We start from the raw sequence: 20507 nt of genomic DNA, 5'->3' as shown, positions 1-20507 counted from the left end.
TATTTGGAGAGGAACAAGAGGACATCTTGTCTAAACCAGAGCCGCCGAGGCCTGTTAACTGGAATTTGTCCTTTCAGGTAGCCGTACCATTCAAAACGGAACAGAGACAGAAAGTCTTCACAAACTCACTCCTTTGTGGTCTGCAGTATTTTGTTGGCTCAACTGTTTATAATGATAGGCTAAGGTTTGTGAACATACTGTATGTAAACACATCGAAAAACAAGGCCCTCTGATGCAGGCACTTGCCAAACACGGCCATGTCGGGTTAACAATATCATATGTAACCACAGTGCTGCTCCAGTGATGACATTATCCCCACAGCCATCTCTGTTTTATGCTTTCTGTTTTCTTCTCCTGTTTCTCTTCTAAATTCCAGGACACCATCACTCCTTATACTAAGTGATGACAGCACTGATTTGTCAGTTTTCTCAGGCTCCATCTGCTGCTTGGGAGGCATAAAGACTCATAAATTATATTCCTTAGCATTCTGCTAGACCAGATCAGATATCTTGCCTTTCCATCAAAACACATTCAAGGTAATATTAGGCATCCCAGAAAGGCATACAATAGACTGCAGTTGTGTATTATCTGTCACCCTGGTGAAAGTTGTGCTGGCATCTTTCTACCACTAAGAGGAAGACTGTGTCATTTTACCTTCCCAGCAACCTAGTGGAGACTGTGCCAACTTGCACTCCTCATTCAGCAGCAGATATGAAGTACTTCACTGAGAGCTAGACAGAAGCCATTTCAACATGCAGTTCTCGCCCAGAATTCTAATATCTACCATCTCTAGTATGTGATTCTAGCTCAGAACCATTGCATCCTACTCAATCCAACCCAAAAGGAATGCACAAAGCAGGCTCCTGCAATATAATATTAGCTGCCCACACAACCAGATGCAGACAGCTTTTCCAACCCTATAGTAACAGGTTAATTATGTCATTAAATAAAAATGTCATTAAATAAAAAATGTCGTCATTAAATAAAAATATACTTCTAAAAGGTAGTGTAAAACAGAAAACACAAAATGTTACATTTCAGTTCAGCACTGATATGTACAAATGATTTACTGGGTTAAACAGAAATGCTACAAGGTCAAATTGATCTAAACAATGTCCTTGATGCTCTAGGCCAGGGGTGGGTCGGAATCCAATCAGGTTTTCAGGATTTCCTCAATGAATATGCATTGAACGCAGTGCATGCAAACAGATCTCATGCATATTCATTGGGAAAATCCCAAAAACCCAACTGGATTCCGGTCCTCGAGGACTGGAGTTGCCCACCCCTGCTCTAGGCAACATGTGAAAATTGAACTCTGTCCCCTCCAGGCTCATCTCACATGGACATAAACTCAAAAGAAATAAACCTAGACTGCTGTGCCAATTAAACTCAGCATTCTCAGTAAAGACCTATTTATTTATTCAATTTTCTATACCGTTCTCCCAGGAGAGCTCAGAACAGTTTACAAGATGAGTTTATTCAGGTACTCAAGCATTTTTCCCTGTCTGTCCCAGTGGGCTCATAATCTATCTAATGTACCTGGGGCAATGAGGGGATTAAGTAACTTGCTCAGGGTCACAAGGAACAGTGTGGGTTGGAACCCACAATCCCAGGGTGCTGAGGCTATAGCTTTAACCACTGCGCCAAGGCAATCATACAGAGTGCTCATGCTATAAGAATCTTGGTCCTGATCTAAGCTGTACTTGTGAAATCCTTACTGATCCTAATTGACCAACCAAGCTCAGTCAGGGCATGGTAAAACTGGTGCCCCTGATTATCCAACTAGAACCACTCCCCCTCCCCCCTCAACACACACACATCAGAGCAAATATATTAGTCAAAAAATTAAGAAAACAGAACAAGGTAAGAAATAAAAGAGCCCCTTTTCAAAGACACTTTATAAGCAGTTAATATGGGACCTTAGAACTGTTAATGCACAGCTGATCTGACAATTGAAACACAATGGCTCGACATTTAGTACATGCTAATTTTCCTGTATTAACTGCACTGCAGGGAATTGCAATGGTATTATATCCTCACCTAGGGCTAGATGCAATAAACACAGGTGGTAAGACCATGTGGATTGCTGTGGGCCAATTTTATGGTTGATTCCGAAACAGCAATCAATGCTCAAACAAGTTTGATTGTAAATGATTTGCGCAGCGGTTCGCCATCATCTTCTGTTTGATCACTGTGAGAGTGACTCTGGATGTGGCAGTAGAGGAGGTAGGAGAGATGCCTGGATCTCTCAAGACAAATGGACAGTGAGAGAGAGACATGTTGCTTGCGATACACTGTCGGGTCTCATTTGCTCTTTGGCTTTACCCATTCTCTCAATAAAAAGTCTCCATGCTTGTCATATGACTTTTCTGATACATTTTTTAAGAAAATGATCACCTACTGCAAAAACTGCATTTGTGTTTCTATCAATCAGCATGGCCCTACACACACTGAGAACAACTGGAATGTATGCTGCTTATTTTGCTATCAACCTTATCCTTCTCTGATCTCACATCTGATTAATATCTCCAACCAAAAAGCACTTTTGGAGAGGGAGGATGGTAGCAGCAGTGGGAGTGCATGCACCACTGTTGTCATCTATGCTCTCTAGTCCTGTCAACCCTGCAAAACTTGTAAAGAGGAGGAGGGACTGAAGAGGTAACTGATAAAACATCTTCTGGAATACACTTTGTAACTTAATTCTGATACTACTTTTTCAATTACTACCTCCAATGGTAGGCTTTTTCATGTATCCATTCTCTGTTTATAAAGTCAAATTACTCTGTTATGTTCTAGCCTACCCTTCTTCAGCCTCATCTCATAATGCTAAAGATTTAACAAACTTGTGCAAAAGTATGACAAAAAAAATAATAAAATATATGACATTTTAAAATCTTGGTTTATGTTCCTCTCCAACTCAATTTTTCAAAATTAGTTTTGCTGCATTTCATTATTTCTCAAGTTATGATTCACATGAAACGGCATATTATTTCTTTTAATTAAGCTTATTTGCAATACAGATTTTAATCATCCAAGGAACTTATAAAACCAATAATGTATATAATTCTAGCAAATGCTACATATTTAGGCCTGAAAATATTACATAATTTGGCCATATTTTAAGAAATTATTATACTTTTGATTGGTATACTGTCAAAAAGTATTAAACCCTCTGCAAATTCATAGAAAGCTAAGAAGCCTCAAAGGAGAAAGTGTTCCTCAGTCCATGAGGATTCACATAAAGACTATGAAGTGCTATTTTCTAACAGTATAGGTGTGTACCACATAATGTTCTATATTGATTCCCATCTTTCCCCTTCTTGTCCCTTGTTTAAAACCCACCTTTTTTATATAGCCTTCAATCCTTAACCCTATTCCTCTGCCCTCCAACCCAGCCAGCTGATTAACCGTTCCCCTTAACTGTATCCATGACATCCTGTTTGTCTGTCTTGCCTGTTCAGATTGTAAGCTCTTTCACGTAGGGACTACTTTCTTACTCTTTGTGATTCTGTACAGCGCTGCATGCATCTGGTAGCGCTATAGAAATAATTCATAGTAGTAGCAGTGTGAAGAGTTTCAGTCTGTGGGAAGCAGAGCTGTGATGTCATAATGCCTCATTCCACTAATAAGAGCCAACCTCATCAGTGATGTCAAAATAGCTTGATTGTCCTGTACTCCCCTCTGCCTTCCAACCCAGCCAGCAGATTAACCGTTCCCCTTAACGGCCTTGGCTTTAGATTGTAAGGGACGGTCTTCTTCTCTGTGACTCTGTACAGCGTTGCATACGTTTAGTAGCACTATAGAAATAATTAATAGTAGTAGTAGTAGCAAAATGAACTGCTTACCTCTGCATGTACAACTCTTATCAAGAAAAATAAATGGGGTAGAGTTTTGGCTATGACACCAAACTGTCGACATCTCTCTAGAAAAGAATCTAAAGAAGGATCAATTCTTCTCTGCAATTTGCTCCAGAACAGAGTCAGCTCCCTATTGAACGGGAAGCAAAAAACAGAATTATGTAAATAATATATCCAAAGTAAAAAACATAGAATAGGCCAGTGGTTCCCAACCCTGTCCTGGAGGAACACCAGGCCAATTGGGTTTTCAGGCTAGCCCTAATGAATATGCATGAAGCAAATTTGCATGCCTATCACTTCCATCATATGCAAATCTCTCTCATGCATATTCATTAGGGCTAGCCTGAAAACCCGATTGGCCTGATGTTCCTCCAGGACAGGGTTGGGAATCACTGGAATAGGCCATAGTACCACAGTCACTAGGTTCTGCCCTTGGTGACAAAGCAGATTATATTTAACCAAAAGGTTATGGGAAGGAGACAGATCTACTGAGACTGATGATTTAGAAATGGATCTAGAACTGGGTAAGGTAGGAAAGAAGGTTAAGTAAGGAACACTAAGAAAACACATAGTATGAATGAGGATTATGTAGTTGCATAATGGAATCAGGATAATGTGTATTAAAACAAAGAAAATTAAAACAAAAACACAAGAATTTACACACAAACAAAAAAAAAAGAAAAAGTGCATTTGGAGCTACAATACTAAAACCCAGATGCAAACACAGAATTGGATTTTACTGTTAATAAGCAAGGAAAATTATGCTTTGGTGATCATTTTCTTTCCTTTAGTCATAGCAGATAAATCCAGAAATTTGTGGGTTATGACCAGCTACCAGCAGGTGGAAAGAGAGCACTAAATTAAGCTCCTTGGTCAGTCGATTAGTGAAAACAATGATAAGTAGAACTCCTTCTTCACAGCCACTAGATATGAATCTTTCAACAATCAGAAGCAATAAACAATAACATATATATATTTTTTTTTTACTTGGTTTGACCTGTTTTTAGTTGACTGCACACATTTTTGATTTTTATTTATGAAAGCACATTAGACGTGGTTAGGCCTAAGTCCTTATATAAAGCACGTAAGATGCGGTTAGGCCTAAGTCCTTATATACGCAAATTTTCCACAGCCGCAGTGTCTCAATGTTTTTTACATGGTTTCTTAATCAATGGGTGCAGCATTGTATTGTTTTATTTCTCTCTAATGGCAATTGTGTGTGTATCTACCCAGGAGTTTGCAGTCCAATACCAAGCTGTGCTGGGTTTACTGTTAATTGTTTTTTTGTTTTTTTTTTGGGGGGGGGATTTATCTTACTACCGCAGAGTTCATAGTTCTGACCCTACAAAGGTTGAAAACTTCATTTTTACTTTTTAAATTCTGATTAAACAGCATAATGCAAAGGCAGAGTGATTTTTAACTTCAGCCTTTGAGCATCTTATACTTCAGATTGAGGTAGCTAATATCCACATCTGTTTCTGTTTGAACTTCAGATTGTCTATTGTTTTTAACCAGTGTTATCTGCTAACATAGGCTGTTTTTAACAAATACTTACTACAGTATAATCTCGTTATACCGGACTTGCTTATAACGGAAACTAACCTATAGTAGACGAGGTCCGCTGGTCCCAGCCGAGTGCCATTATAAACATACAGAAAAGGAGTGATCCAAGATGGCGTCTGGCAAGACGTGCTGAAGAACTGTTCTAGAGATTGTCTCTTCAATTACTTTTCCTATAAACTTATCCACGTACCTGATGCCTAAACGGAGGGGCCAAAGTGCCGTTGGTGCCTCGCGGCACACTGGCACCCCCGTAGCCAGCAGCATTGAGGAGCTTCTTCGACGGATAGAGCAGGGAGCATTTTCGGCGTCGGAGAGAAGCCCACAGAGGATCAACGGAGCAAGCGAGGCCGCGGCGATTCCTCCGGACTGGAAACAACTTTGAGTTCCGACGTCAGGGCGCCGCCCCCACAGCCTCAGACAAGCAGCTCTCCAAGGGATTTGGAAACCCCGGAAGTCGGGGCCTCACCTTCCCCGGAGGCAAGTAGTCCATCGCAGAGCCTGCTGTTAGGAGCTCATATTGTTATGAGCCCCTTTAAAGAATCTGAGAGTAATTCAACTAAAGAGGGGCGTGCAAGTCTTCAGGGACAGTGTCAAGATATTCAACTGGATGGTGAGCACCATGACACTATTATTTCTTCAATTCCTTTGGAAAAACCTTCAGAGGTAACCCTGGACTCACTATGGGATCTTATGGCCGGCTTAGTGAAGACCATAAGTCCAAAACTCCAGCAAATAGATGGGAAACTGTTTCAACAGGCTACTGAACTTAAAGAATTAAAAAAAGAAATGACTGCCTCTAATTCCACTGTTCATGAACTTGAACAGGAAATAAAATCATCTAGACTACAGGAAGTTTTGATGAAAGATATTATCAATCTTAGGAGAAAGATGGAAAACATGGAAAATAACTCTAGATACAATAATTTAAGGTTAATTAATTTTCCTAGGTTAACATTGGTACCACCTAGAGAAATGTTTAAGAGATATTTCCTTGAAGTTTTGGGTGCCCCGGAAGATTCGATGCCTCCTTTATCACGAGTTTATTACCTACCTAATAAGAATCAATCGTTAAAAAGGTCTTTGGACCAAGGCTTGCTGAATGTACCAGAGTTATTGGAGAAATCAGATAAAGAGACAGCAGAACCAAATACCTTGATTATAACAGTAGCTCTTTCTATTGATAAAGTTTGGTTGTTAAAACTATTCTTTAAAAACAGACATAAAGAATTTATGGGCTTTAAAATACAGATATTTCCTGATTTGTCACGGGAGACCCAGAAGCGTCATTGCGAATTTCTTATGTTGAAACCAGGTGTTATATCTTTAGGTGCTACTTTTTACTTGCGACATCCTTGTAAGTGTATAGTGCATCACCGCTCAGTCAAATATGTTTTCTTTGAACCTAGTCAGTTGACTTCCTTTTTAGCACTCTCCCGATTGGAGACAGAAAAATCATAAGCCCTAAGATTATAGATTAATCCCTGCAATCAGCCTTACTGCCATTTCTATGTATAAGAATATACAATTTGTTTAATTCTATTTCTTTTATTCTCACTAAGAAAATCTTGGATCCTATAACTTGAGGACTTGAGCATATTAGTTATAAATTATTCCAATGTTAATTGAATTATTTTCTTGTTTTATATGGAATCACTAATCTTGCTTTCTGTACAAGTTATTCTTGGTTGTTTTGATTTGAAAATCAATAAATATATTAAACAATTAAACATACAGAAAATCATCGGATATAGCGGACTCATATATAATGGACTTTCAGATATAACGGACAACTATTTTGGTCCCCAGAGCCGCTTTTAGCTGTAGTTTTATTCGGCTGTAACGGACATGCAGGCTCTGCCTACAAGGCACATGGCATGCGGTGATACAGTATCAAAATGCAGCCTAGAAAAAAAAAATGACAGAGTATTTTTCTTTCCAGTACAGTGTGTTCTGGTTTGCAGTCATTTCGTGGCATACCAATGTTTTGCTGAGTTTTGTTATTGATGTTGCTGAGATGCTTGTGCAGTGACTGTTGTTCATTGATTTACGTTGTTTCAAGTTGCCCTAAATAAAGTTTTAAAAGAATGCAACTCTGGATATAATGGACCGTTTTTCCAGGTCCCTTGAAGTCCGTTATAACGAGATTATACTGTAATAGCCTTTTTGCAACATTGTTTCTGCTTACAATTCTGACTAGGTTTTTGTCCAACTAGTGTTATCTACTATCAACATAACTTGTTCATAGAAAAAACTTCAGACTATGGTCGTAGTACAACCGGAGTTTGTTGTTTTTTTTAAAGGCTATGCCTAGACTTAAATTAGTGTTGCTTGCATATTAAATCCTCAGTCATGGCTCGTAATATAAAGCAACCATACCTGGCTAATATTATCACAATTAGTACATTTAACTGAACGCTACTAATTTGTCATAATTAGCATGTTTTACTGCACATAAGAAATTGGTTCCTAGTCTACGTTTATGAATATTTATGGAACACTTACAGTATCATCCTGTGTACATTGTACCTTCTAAGTATGTATTTGCTTTCTATAGTATCCTTACAGATTTGACTTTCATTGTTGGTTTGGTACTTACTTTTCGGTTACATATTTCATTTTAATACTTTAACTTTTTAAAATTCATTTTAAGTATTGTTATTTTGTAATTTATCTAGTGTTATCTATGTTACTTGGCATTTTATAATATATGTTCCAGGATTCCTGTTGCAGGCGATTTAGCTGAAACACAGACTGTCGAGTCCATGATTTGCCAGATGTTCTTATGATTGAAAAGACTGTTTTCTGCATGGTTTTTATTGTCTGTTGCTATTAAAGTGGTGTTTGAAGACCAGGCTCGCTCTGCTCTTTTTTATTGGATCTGCTATTATTAGTATAGAAGAGACTGTCTCCACAATTGTGGTTGCCGATGTCAGAAGGCCAGCACCTAAATAAGAGAAGGAAATAAGAAAGGGAAGGCCTCTAGATTCATTTGCTGTGACTAAAGAAAAGAAAATCATCAGCAGGTAAGACATAATTTCCTTCCTTGTCATCGGAGACTATAAATCCAGAGACTTGTGGGATGTGATAAAGCAGCCCTCATTATGGTGGAATAGTGAAAGTTATGTGGACAAGCCAATGTCACAAAGGAGGATAGTTCACTAGCTGCCACCTGGAGGCTGAAAACCAGAGAAACTAAGTGACCACATGTTCTGAAGGAAGATATCCTTTTCCACAGATATGGGGACCAGAGGTTTGAATAGAAAAAAGCCACTCGCCGTTGCTGACCAGAAGAGGATAAGGGCCCACGACCACCACATACATGTAGGTAACCAGCCTAAGAAGAGCATGGACCAGACCAGCCACACAGTAGTGTGGCAGCTAGAAAGGAACCAGAATTGCAACTGAGCAATGAAGCCAAGCCTGTGCTCAAACCAGGAGGCATGGACCACGAATCTCTATGAAACTAATCTCCAAATCTAATACTGCAAGGAGCTAAGCTGAACTAGTAAAGCCAGAGCAGAGAACCTGTGTTAATATTGTGACAGGGAAGCTCCTGTCCCAGCTAAGAGAACTACTAAACCCAGCAAGCACACAGCCCTGGTCCCTGGAAAATCTGGCATGGAGCCCGGACAGCTGGCTCAGCCAGGAAGGGAAGAGAAAAGGCAGGTCATAGTACAGCCCAAGAACCAGAGGGGGAGGGCACTGAAAAACAATTATTTCCCCTATTACTCCTTTCCTCAAGCTCAGAAACAGGGGAGAAGCTCAGGTGGCTCTGATTGGGGGAGTCAAACATTCCACGGAGAGCTTTGCTCCAACACTTTGCCTAATCCCCAGCAAGGACGAGTTTCAAGAAGCCAGCCCACAAGGAGAGGCAGTGTAATTCCCAGGAGGTACAGTGATTTGGCGACCCTGCCTCAGAGGGAAAAGCAGGGAGGTTACCCTTATGGAAATGCTGCAGGGGAGCTGGCTGACATGCAGAGAAGGGGATGTGATGTAAAGCCTGGAATGAATGTGGAAGTGGAAAACCCGGGTTACCCAGAGTCTGAGTGGGAAATGTGTAGTGACCCCGGGGAAAGTGTGTGTGATGAGGACATGGACCTAGGAGAGTACAGTGTATGAGGATTGTGTCCTATCCTATAAAGGAAGCCAGCTGTTTGTTCAAACCTGAGCTAGAGAACAGGCTGGGAATGCTAAGGCAGCTCTGCCGAATTAAGGGAACTGCTTGTGTAAATAACACATTGGTAAGACTCCCTGGGAGCAGGAGATAAGGAAGATAAAGGGGCATAATTGGGAGGGCCTGTAGACCTTAAACTAAGGGAGGCTTGCCCCACACAGCCTGGTAGGCAGGGCTGTGAATGTTCTCCAGGGAGGACAGCGTGATAAAGTGGAAAAAACCAAACAAACCCAAAAACAAAGTTAATTTTGATTCTGCTCTTGCTGAGAGGAGGTGTAACTAGGAGAGAGCTGACATTGGCCATGCTCAGCTGTGAGTCCAGGAGCTGAGGCTCAGAGAAGCCAACGAGCCCCAACAGGGGATATGGGACAGTGAAGTCACTGAGTTACTGTGTGAAAGTATTTTGGGGATTTTTGTTTTTGTAAATAAAGAATCAACCCATTCCAAAATTAAAGCCTGTGGGACTCTGAAAATGACATGAACAGGATATGGGAGCCATAGGCACTAAGTGAGAATGTTTTCTTTTGGACACTAATAAACCTGGGAAAGTTTCACCGAAATCCAGTATCCGGGTTTTCCTTCAACAAATCACATAAAAGGCGCTACAAAAATTCTTACCTGTAGTCCGAGCCGGGGCTTCCCACCTACTCGGGATCCGGCCCGACCACAATATAAAAAGAAGTTGTACTGCCCCAAAGGGGCAAAAATTATACCTAGAAACAGGGCAGACCAGAACCCGAAGAGGAGCCTTGGCCTACTCTTCAGCAATGGAATCATGAAGTCAATCAAAACTTATCTCTTTGACAAATTTCTCCGACTCCATTTCTACCATGATGTACTTCTAAAACACTTGCAGGAAAAATTGATTAATCTTACAATGTTAATGTAATTTTGAAAGTTTTTTGTAATATCGCTGTCTGTGTACAGTCTCTTACTCTGTAAACCGTTCTGAACTGTTTGTGGTATTGTGGTATATAAAAATAAAGTTGTTATTATTATTATATTATGCAGGGCTGAGTTAAGCTCTGCGGGCCAAACCCAAGTTATGTTTCCTATTCTGAGCTGGGGCTGAACCCCACATCAGGTCTGAAGATATTCCCCTCCATCAGAGGTAGAGCTGAAACAGAGGACTCCTGACTTGGAGAAGTCACAAGGCCTCAACAGGAAGATGCTATCCCCAACAATAAAAGTAAAGCTGTGCTCAAATATTATAGAAAGAGCTGAGTGCCCCATAACGATAAAGATTCTGCTCCCACAACCATGCCAATCCTTCAAGACTCAGCCATCTCAATACTCAGCAGACACTGTGTTCCACATACCCAGACGAAGCTGTATTGCCCACACCAAGATGAGGCCATGCTCCCAGGCAACTATGAAGCTATATTCTACACACAGAGACAAAACTGTGCTTCGCCTACAGATGAGGCCACACATTGCGCACAGATACGAAGATGTGCAACATAGGTTGAGCACAAAATGAAGCCAAGGTCCACAAACAGCAATGAAGGTGTGCACAATTTACAGAACTGACTCTGGACTCCACCTACATGAAGAAGCTGTGCTCCATATACTGAGAGGAATCTATGCTTTCCTCGCAGAACTAACACTGCTCTACATGTAGAGGGAAAGTAGTGCTCTTAGTAAGCAGGAAAGCAGTGCTGAATATACAGAGATGAAGCTGAGCACTACACACAGAGATGCAGTGGCATTCTTCCTACAGCAATGGATTTGCGCTCTACGTTAAGAGACAGAGCTGCCTTTCAGAATTAAAGATGGAGGTGAGCTGTCTATTCCAAAATGGAAGAATACTCCATAATCAGAGCCAGAAACACGCTCGACATCCTGAAAAAAGGAAGTGGCATTCTACACCCAAAGATGAAGCTGTACTCCCCATCCAGCAATTGAGCTATGTCTTCATTCAGAGTTGGAATTGTGCTTGACAAGCAGAGGCAGTATTGACATCAACAAACCAAGAAAGAATTGCGCTTGACATCCCGATATGGGATTATGCACTACACTAAGAAAAAATCTACTCTTTTCTGGGGCCTGGGAAGGTAACTTAGGACCAAATATATAGATAATCTTAACAAGTGGAGAAAAAAGATCCGAGTTAAAGCCAGAAAAGGCTAGGAACCCACTAATCAAGCAAGTACTTACAAACATACAAGCACAGAAAGTGGTCCCATAACAGTCATCCTTAATATAAAGTATATCCGCACAGACATTAATAATATCCAACAGCACAAGAGCTAGGCCACTTATCTTGTATTGATCGTCAATAACAGTTCAAATCTCTACGGGAGTACCAAACACATCTTCAGTGGAAATATTAAGGCAGCGCTCCGCTTCCAATATGGCAAACCATGGTGATCAGTCCATTCTCAGTGTGCACTCATATGACCTAGCACATTAGCATGTGCAAAGATGCCAGACGACGTCATGACATCATGCTGCAGGAGTTCTCAAATTAGAAGAACACCCGCCATTCAATAGCAGAATTTAAACCCCTGGTGTAAACAGTTTGTAATGTAAAGATTAATCGTTGTTCCCATTGATATAATCTCCTTCTAATATCCACTTCTACGGAGATCAAAGGACAATTGTTCTATTACTAAACATCTGAAATCAGAGAACACAAGACCAGTTGTTATACAGTGTTCCACCAAGGGTTCAGTGATCTTTCCACTAGACACGCAGTACCTGTGCTCTACCAAATGAGTTTTCAGCTGACGAGATGTCTGCCCTATATACATTAACTCACAAGGGCAAATCAGAGCATAGATTACATTCGCTGAGGTGCAAATTATCAAAGACTTAATGGTATAATGCAATCAGCATTAGGAGCTTAAAATTCAGTAATATCTAACATCAGGTCACAAACAGAGCATTGCCCACAACATGATGTCTTCCTGCTATATCTCTCCTCTGTTCCCTACCCATCCCAGTAATTGCAGGACACTAAATATCCCAAAGATTAGAGATCCTATTGTATGAAAACAAAAAAGAAGGGTTTTTTTTCTTGGTACTGAATGTATTTCTGCTCTTTCCTTCTTTAAATTATTATGCACTACACCCCAAGAAGTTGCACACAACATCCAAAAATGGGGTTATGCTCCATATCCAAAGACAAAGATGTGCCCTGTATCCCAAGAAGGGGCTGCATTCCACATTCAAAGACTCTGACATATTCTATATCCAGAGATGGGGCTGTGCTTTATTTGTACTCCACATCCCAAGATGGATTCTTGCTCTACATCCGAAGATGGAGCTGTGTGCTCTATACCCAAAAAAAGGAAGAGAGACCTGTGTTCCACTACAATACTGGGGTGTCCATAGAGCACCCCATTCACTCCTATAATTTCATTTTAATATGTTAAACTTATATTTATGAGTTATTTATTTCATTTTTATTTTACGGACCCCTGAAGAAGGCAAAGTTTTGCCGAAACACGGCTCGTTTAGGGTCCGGTTCCAACTGTTATTCCTGGAAGCAATTAGTATATTATGAATTTTTTCATTTGTGTTGTTTATGATTGAGACTTTTTGAATTTAATAAACTTTTATTGGATAACTCCTGTTGCATCCAGGGACTTTGGTTCAAATTTTTGTTGTTTTGGACACAGCTATATGCTATATACCAAGATGGATTCATGCTCGACATCAAGAGATGGAGCTATGCTCTACATCCAGAAATGATGTTGTGTTCAACAAACAAAGATGGAGCAGTGTCCTACATCCAGAGATGGAGTTGTGCTCAACAGAGCTGAGGGCATGCTCAACTTACAGAACCACATCTCCCACCTACAGGGATGGAAGTCAGATGATCCCCTGAATTCAACCTGGGTAAAGGCTGAGAAAGCCATAAACTGAGGAAGATGCTACAAAAGCTATACAAATGCATAAGAACACTGTCATGGGACACTGGACGCTGTCTGTAAGCATTACAACTACCAACATGGCATAAGGAAGCTAGAGGTTGGTTAACCAAAGGACTGGATTTGCAAACTGGCACTGACAGTCTAACTCATAGCTAAAATTCAGACAATAGATGCCCACATAATATTAGGAAGCATACAATTGATTCTTGTTTGAAATATAGCAGAGGTCATAGAAGACAGTGTTTCCTCTAAGCTGTACGTGCGAGTGCACATGCTCGCAGGTCAAAAAGGAAGTGCACATGCCTAGAAACTGTGCACACAATTTTTTTTTTTTTTCTGGCTTCCTTTATTGTAAAAATAGGCTATGCTGCACATGTCGAGTAGAGGCAGAAAACTTGCGCACATGCATCAGCAAACATTAAAGGGAACATTGTTAGCAGTCCACAGTTCATAATGATTAAGAGTGTTGAAATAATCTCATTTATCTAAAGTTGGACAAAGTAAAGGCACTTGCGCAATACTGGAGGAGCTAAAGCATCCACAGCACCCACAAAGTTGGTTCCTGTGCCTGAGACAAACAATCTGCAGCACAGACATAAAGATAGGAGATCTCATGCTGTGAAGAATAAGACCAGAAGGCAACAACAAACAAAAAATCCAACTTGACTGCAGCCAGGTATCAAAACGAAGAACAAAAAGAAGAGACTGCAGTGATGATGTACAGGATGCCAAGACTTTATTAAGCAATCATAAAACAGTTTATTTCCAAAAGGTCCGGTCCGGTCTTATCAGTCCTTTCTGAAACAAACTGTTCTATGTGTTTTATGATTGCTTAATTACATTACATTACTGACTGCTATTCCACCCGTACCTTGCAGTTCTGGGCGGATTACAAAAGAAACAACTGGACATTTCCAGGAGAATTACAATTTAGGGTTTTGGATTACAGATAAGATGACTGGGAAATTAAAATTTAGGGTATTGTATACAGAAAAGATGACTGGACTATTCCAGTAGATTTACAATTTGGGGAGCTGTTTACATGCAGTTATAGGGCGGATTACAAAAGAGACTATTGGGCATTTCCAGGAAAATTGCAATTTAGGGTTATGGATTAATAAAATCTTAGCGTCCTGTACATCATCATTGCAGTCTCTTCTTTTTGCTCTTCGTGAAGAATAAGACTACATAAGGCACAACATGAAGCTGATATAAGAATACAGTTCACCAGATTAGCAAGTGACTCCAGGATCCACACCAGCGAAATGATAAAAAGGGAGAGACTCCAGACGCTGTGGCAAAATTGTCGCTTTTATTTTCTACCACAGTTCAGACAATAAGCAAGCCTGCTTTTAAAACTCATTGTAACTAAAATTACCACTCTCCCCAATTTCTCAATTATCCCCCATTAGGGGGTTTCATTGTTATTATAAAGAGATAGTCAGGTAGCACAATTAGATGCAGAAACACGAGCTGATAGAAATGGCAAGAGTAATCACAGAATGCCCCTCCAGAAAGTACTGGAATGAACTCAAGGGAGGAGCAGTAATGTCAGCCATAGAAGAAAGAGGTACAGCAAGCTGTGCAGACACCAAAAATAGCTGACTAAGAAAACAGCAGAGAGCTTCCATCTGTGGAGTTCAAAATGTGGGTTTTCAAAATGGTTGCAGGTGCCTGTGACAACTACAAGAATGTGCTGGAACCCAATAGCCCTACCACCCTCCAAACTGTGGCCATGAGCATTTAAAAGATGCCAAAAAATGCCTTTTTTGTGAGGAAGAGGAATGGAGCAGTGATATGGAGGGAAGATGGGGTGGGGAAGGGTCCTGGCGCTACCAGGTGTACGCCCCTAAAGTAGGCACCACTTAGCTTAAACACCCCCAGTTTCAATGAAATAAGAGAACAGGAGCAAAGTAGCAAAGACGACCAGGAGCTTGTGAGAGAACATCCATCCACCTGCTAGGGATACTGGATAGTCAAGGAGCATGACATCCTGTGTGACAGAGCTCAGTTTAATGCTCTTTATCTCCACCTGCTGGTAGATGGTCATAACCCACAAGTTTCTGGATTCATCTGCTGATAAGGAACAGATTATTCCTGGGGGGATTCTGTGCAACACAACAGCTTTCCATAAAATTTGTCAACATTGAAAGGTCATTTTATTGCAGCATACATTTATCTGAAAAGTAAAAAAGAGGCCTAATTTATACCTATTTTATAATGATTCAACATCTGTAACACTTCAGCCATGTTCTATTACATTAAAAACATAAAATTCAAATTCATACCAAGAAAGAAAACAGCTCTCCCAGTGACTCACTGGATTACTACATTTTATTCATACTATAGCAGGTCATTAATTATATAATTACTTCCAAGGGGATTGGGAGAGGAGGTTGCGTGCAGAAGCTGGTTATTATGAACAATTTTGGATTCACAAATTGCATACAGTTTTCCCCTCTGGACCAAATGATTCATTCAAATGGATGACTTTATTTAATCTGATTAGGCCTGAGGCACCTGGGCCAACCAGAATAGGCCCAGTAGGCTTAGGCCCCGCCTGTGGGCAGGGCCTTAGGTACATGTACCTATGGCCCTGCCCACAGGAGGGACCTAAGCCTACTGGGCCTATTCCGGTTGGCCCAGGCGCCTCAGGCCCCACCTGTGGGCGGGGTTTGAGCCACTTGGGCCAATCAAGCCCTAAGGCCAGCCATTCAACGGATGGCTGGCCTGCCGGACAGATGGGCTTGGCACCTGTCCATCCGACCAACGATTTAAAGGTGGGGGGGGATTGGGGGTGGAGATCGAGGGGTCGGGGTGCGTTGAGGGCAGGAGGGCCTGAGATCCCTCCTGCCCGTATTTTAGTGGGGGTGGGGAATAGGGGGTGTTGTTGGGCCAGGAGGACTTGGGCTCCCTCCTAGCCCCATCGTAATCGGCAGGGGGGGGGGAGGAGGGGGGTTGGGGATCGCCGGAGCAAGAGGGCTTGGGCTCCCTCTTGCCCCCGATGCTGTTGGGGATGGTCGGGGTTGGTGGGGCAAGAGGGATTGGGCTCCCTCTTGCCCCTGATGCTGTCGGAGTTGGTCGGGGCAAGAGGGATTAGGCTCCCTCTTGCCCCGATGTTGTCGGGGACAGTCGGGGAGTCGCTGGGGCAAGAGGGCTTGGGCTCCCTCTTGCCCCGATCTTAGTCAGGGGTTCGTGGTGCCGCGGGGCAGGAGGGCTTGCGCTCTCTCCTGCCCAGATCATTGGGGGGGATTCTGTAACCGGTGTTCTTTTTGACAGACACCGGTTACAGAATCCAGCTTTTAGGCGAAGGACTGGCTCCTTCTTCACCTAAAAGCCCTTGTTTTGGGCGTTTGGAACTTAGGCTTTTTTTGGGTTCATTATATGTAGTAATTGTAGATGTAGTGGTGGTCTGGGCATTTAAATAGCTGAACATAGAGGCAGGCCATTATTTTTAAAAAAACCTCCTTTTGGACGTGTTTTTTGATAATGGACATTTTCCCTGCTTCTACTTTCAACGTTTAAGGCCTTAGGCAAAAGGGGACTTAGACGGCTTTTTTTTATTATGCCCCTCCACGGCATTGAGGACTTAAGATTACAATACTGTAGAGCTGTTAGTGAAATATCTATATCCACTGGGCAAGATTCACTGTCTTTGGTATTATGGTCCCAGAACACTATTTCTTTTTAATTTAATATAGATACTGAGTAATATACTTTATAATGGCAACACAGGCACTATGCTCTTGCCCCTGCTGCAAAGGCTTAAATGGGCACGTGTGCATTTGTACACAAGTACACTGCAACTCTGTCTCAGTTGCATCCAAATTATGCCTGGGGAAGGTCTACCTATAGCACATAAACAAGTACATGATATCTTGTGAGTGTGCTACTTATATCTCCTTTATTCGGGCACACGGTCTTATAAGAAAGTCTATTTTTGTGTGTAAGGCAAGAAGAAAACTACAAAATTACTTCCCTCTCCATAAAAAAAAACAACCCCCCCCTCCAAAAAATATGAACCACAACAGTACTTACCAGGAGCAATCCAGGTTTTCTGTTTGAAGTTGATGAGTGAGATATGTGGTGCAGAGAATAAAGGCTGTATTATCGTGACCCTCAGATTCCAGATTACATATAATGTCTAGCACCTCCTTGCAGTCTACTTTCGATATCTGTTCAAATAATAATAGGATTCTCTCAGAAAGAAAAATACATTTGGTATGATTACTATTTATCCTTTTTAGTTACAATAAATAACATTTTAAAAACTACTTTTACTTGCAAATTATTTTTGTTAGTCTCTTGCCATTAGCATCATGAATGGTACAGCAGACCGACACCAAGCTCTTTTAGGAAGCCTTCATTTGATGTCCCCCCCTCCCCTTTCAGGATTTCTTCTGCTGCTCCTCCTCCTCCAAGACAACAGTACACAGTGGAGATAGAGGAGGACTAATACATATCAAAAGAGAAGAGCAGAGTTGGGTAATCACGTCAACTTACAGTATCTGGCAGATCTTTTGCAGACTTTCTTAGACACAATCCAAAGAGAGATTTATCTTCAAAAGCCAACACCATTAAATGCACCATAAGTCAACCATTGTTTAAGCTAGAGACCCTACATACATCATCATTACTAACAACACTGCAGAGATGAAGGACATCTGCTAGGAACTTCTCACCCACCATTTAAAGATACAAAGGAAACCTTGATCCACTTAATGTCATCATTCCCAGCTATTATGTCCTCTTTTTCCAGTTACTAAGCCTATTTCACAATAGCTCAGAACATACAAGGAGCGTTCAATAATGTATCTACCTCAGTAGGAAAGAAAAGAGTTTTCAAAAAATTTTCATTTTATTTTTCAATATAGTCCCCTAATAGCCCCAAACACTTCATCCACTTTTCCTGCAATGCCTTTAAACCTTTGAAAAGAATTCTTCTGTTTGATTTTCAAACCAGGACATCAGTTTCCTTAATGTTTTCATCATTTGAAAAACACTGTCCACAGAGACATTTCTTCAAAACTCAGAACAGGAAACAATCTGAGGGAGCAAGTTCAGGACTGTTGGATGGATGGTTCAGCTGCTGAAACACATATTCTCAGATGGCAGATTGTCATGACATGTACACCGACACATTGTCATGAAGAAGCAGTATGCCTGCTTTGAGGTTTTCCTCGACTTTTCTCTTTGATTAACTCCAGCAGCAAAAGTTCTTCATCATCCCAGAAGACAGTTGCCATGACTTTGCCTGAAGATTTTTCTGTCTTGAACCACAGTATAATCTCGTAATAATGGACTTCAAGGGACCTGGAGAAACAGTCCGTTATCCAGAGTTGCATTTTTTTTTTTTTTTACTTTATTTAGGTCAACTTGAAACAACATACAATCAATGAACAACAATCACTGCACAAGCATATCAACATCATCAATAACAAAACTCAGCAAAACATTGGTATGGCACGAAATTATTGTAAAACCAGAACATTAAAAGATGTTCTAAAGCATTATGTTGTACTGTACTGGAAAGAAAAATAATCTGTAATTTTCTTCTAAGCTGCATTTTGATACTGTATCACTGGCACGCCATGCGCCTTGTTGGCAGAGCCTGCATGTCCATTATAGCCGAACAAAACTACAGCTAAAAGTGGCTCTGGGGACCAAATTGTTTGTCTGTTATATGCGAGTCCGCTATATGCTAGATGATATTCCGTTATAAGCGAGTCCGTTATAATTAGATTATACTGTATTTTGGGGTGGGGGGATAGCTTGTGCTTCTACTGCATTGACTCCATTTTGGACTCAGGATCTCTGTGATAGACCCAAGTCTCATCTCCAGTCACCAAACGATCAAAAAAATTCACTTGGTCTTCACGGAGCATCTTCAAATTCTCCTGACAGCACTGGAGCCTTGTGGCCTACTGACATAGCATCAGAATTCTTGGAGCCCAACTTGCACTAACCTTGGACATGCCCAACTTTTAACTGTACCTGCTGAAATGTCCATTTCTTCAGCTATTCAGGAAACCTTAATTTGTCTGTCTGACAAAATTAAATCCTCAACTTTCTTGCACATTTCAGTGGAAGTTGCTTCCATAGGCCGTCCAGTGTGAGAGCGATCTTCAATGGGCTCTCTACTCCACTTAAACTACTTGCACCAACATTTTACTTTGAAAGGATGATGGGACAGACTCACCATAAACTGAAGTCATGTGTTCATGGATGTCCTTTGGCTTTTTCCCTTCTTTGTGAGAAATTTTATCAGTATTAAAAGTGCTCCAAATCTAGCAGTTTCTTACTTGATTTTCACGAGGACACTCCCGACATCCTGTCTCTTGGAATGTTAGACTTGCACTGTGCCACAACTATGCATGAGTAACCTTGAGACATGTCTCAACATGCACAGACTTGTTTCAACATGCTTGCTGCTTTCTTTCATATTTGGGTATATATATATATATATACACACACACACATATATATATATATATATATATATACATACATACATACATATACACACACTGGGGACAATAATCTGTAATATGGACGCAATGTACTCAAAATTCTTCCAGGAAACATTTGCATGCTATCATGCTATACTTCAAAGGTTCTGCTTCCTTTTTGGGAATAACCATTTGCTCTGATAGTCTTCAAAGCAAAGAAACCAAGTCACGTCTCCTGGGAACATTCTTTCTTCAATGGCTTGAACCACTTGCAAAAGTAATTTTGAAAATGTATGAGATCCCAGGCATACCAAAAAAAAAAGCAAGCCTGGTGCACTGGAAGAGGGCTGGGGAAACCTTTTTTTTGTATGCCTAGGAGCTGCTAGGAGACCTGCAACCTTCCAGCAGGGCCCTTTCAGAGTCAAGTACCTCACCCAAAGGATGCTAAAAAGTACGACTGGGGAAAAGAGAGCTCAGTTTCATGCTCAATCAGGTCCAGCCTGGGGGTCAGGTATTCCGGAAGCATCCATTAGGTTCTACCTCTCTATGTGGCTTTGGCCTGCAAAGAGGGGATCTAGGCTAGAAA

The 20507-nt window shown here is 41.1% G+C and overlaps 1 protein-coding gene across 3 annotated transcripts in view; it reads right to left on the bottom strand.

The window, feature by feature from the left end:
- The window catches only part of RLF (RLF zinc finger), a 91417-nt gene that overhangs the window by 12064 nt on the left and 58846 nt on the right, over positions 1-20507 (bottom strand). For all 3 annotated transcript variants that reach the window (XM_033955429.1, XM_033955428.1, XM_033955430.1), the window contains 2 exons: positions 17511-17647; positions 3846-3987 (listed from right to left, as the gene is read on the bottom strand). In XM_033955429.1, the coding sequence (XP_033811320.1) occupies positions 3846-3987; positions 17511-17647 (279 nt within the window). The remainder of the gene's footprint in view (positions 1-3845; positions 3988-17510; positions 17648-20507) is intronic.

Source organism: Geotrypetes seraphini, chromosome 8 (genome assembly GCF_902459505.1).
Source record: "Geotrypetes seraphini chromosome 8, aGeoSer1.1, whole genome shotgun sequence".
Taxonomy (NCBI): Eukaryota; Metazoa; Chordata; class Amphibia; order Gymnophiona; family Dermophiidae; genus Geotrypetes; species Geotrypetes seraphini.
This window is presented reverse-complemented; position numbering and strand designations above follow the sequence as displayed.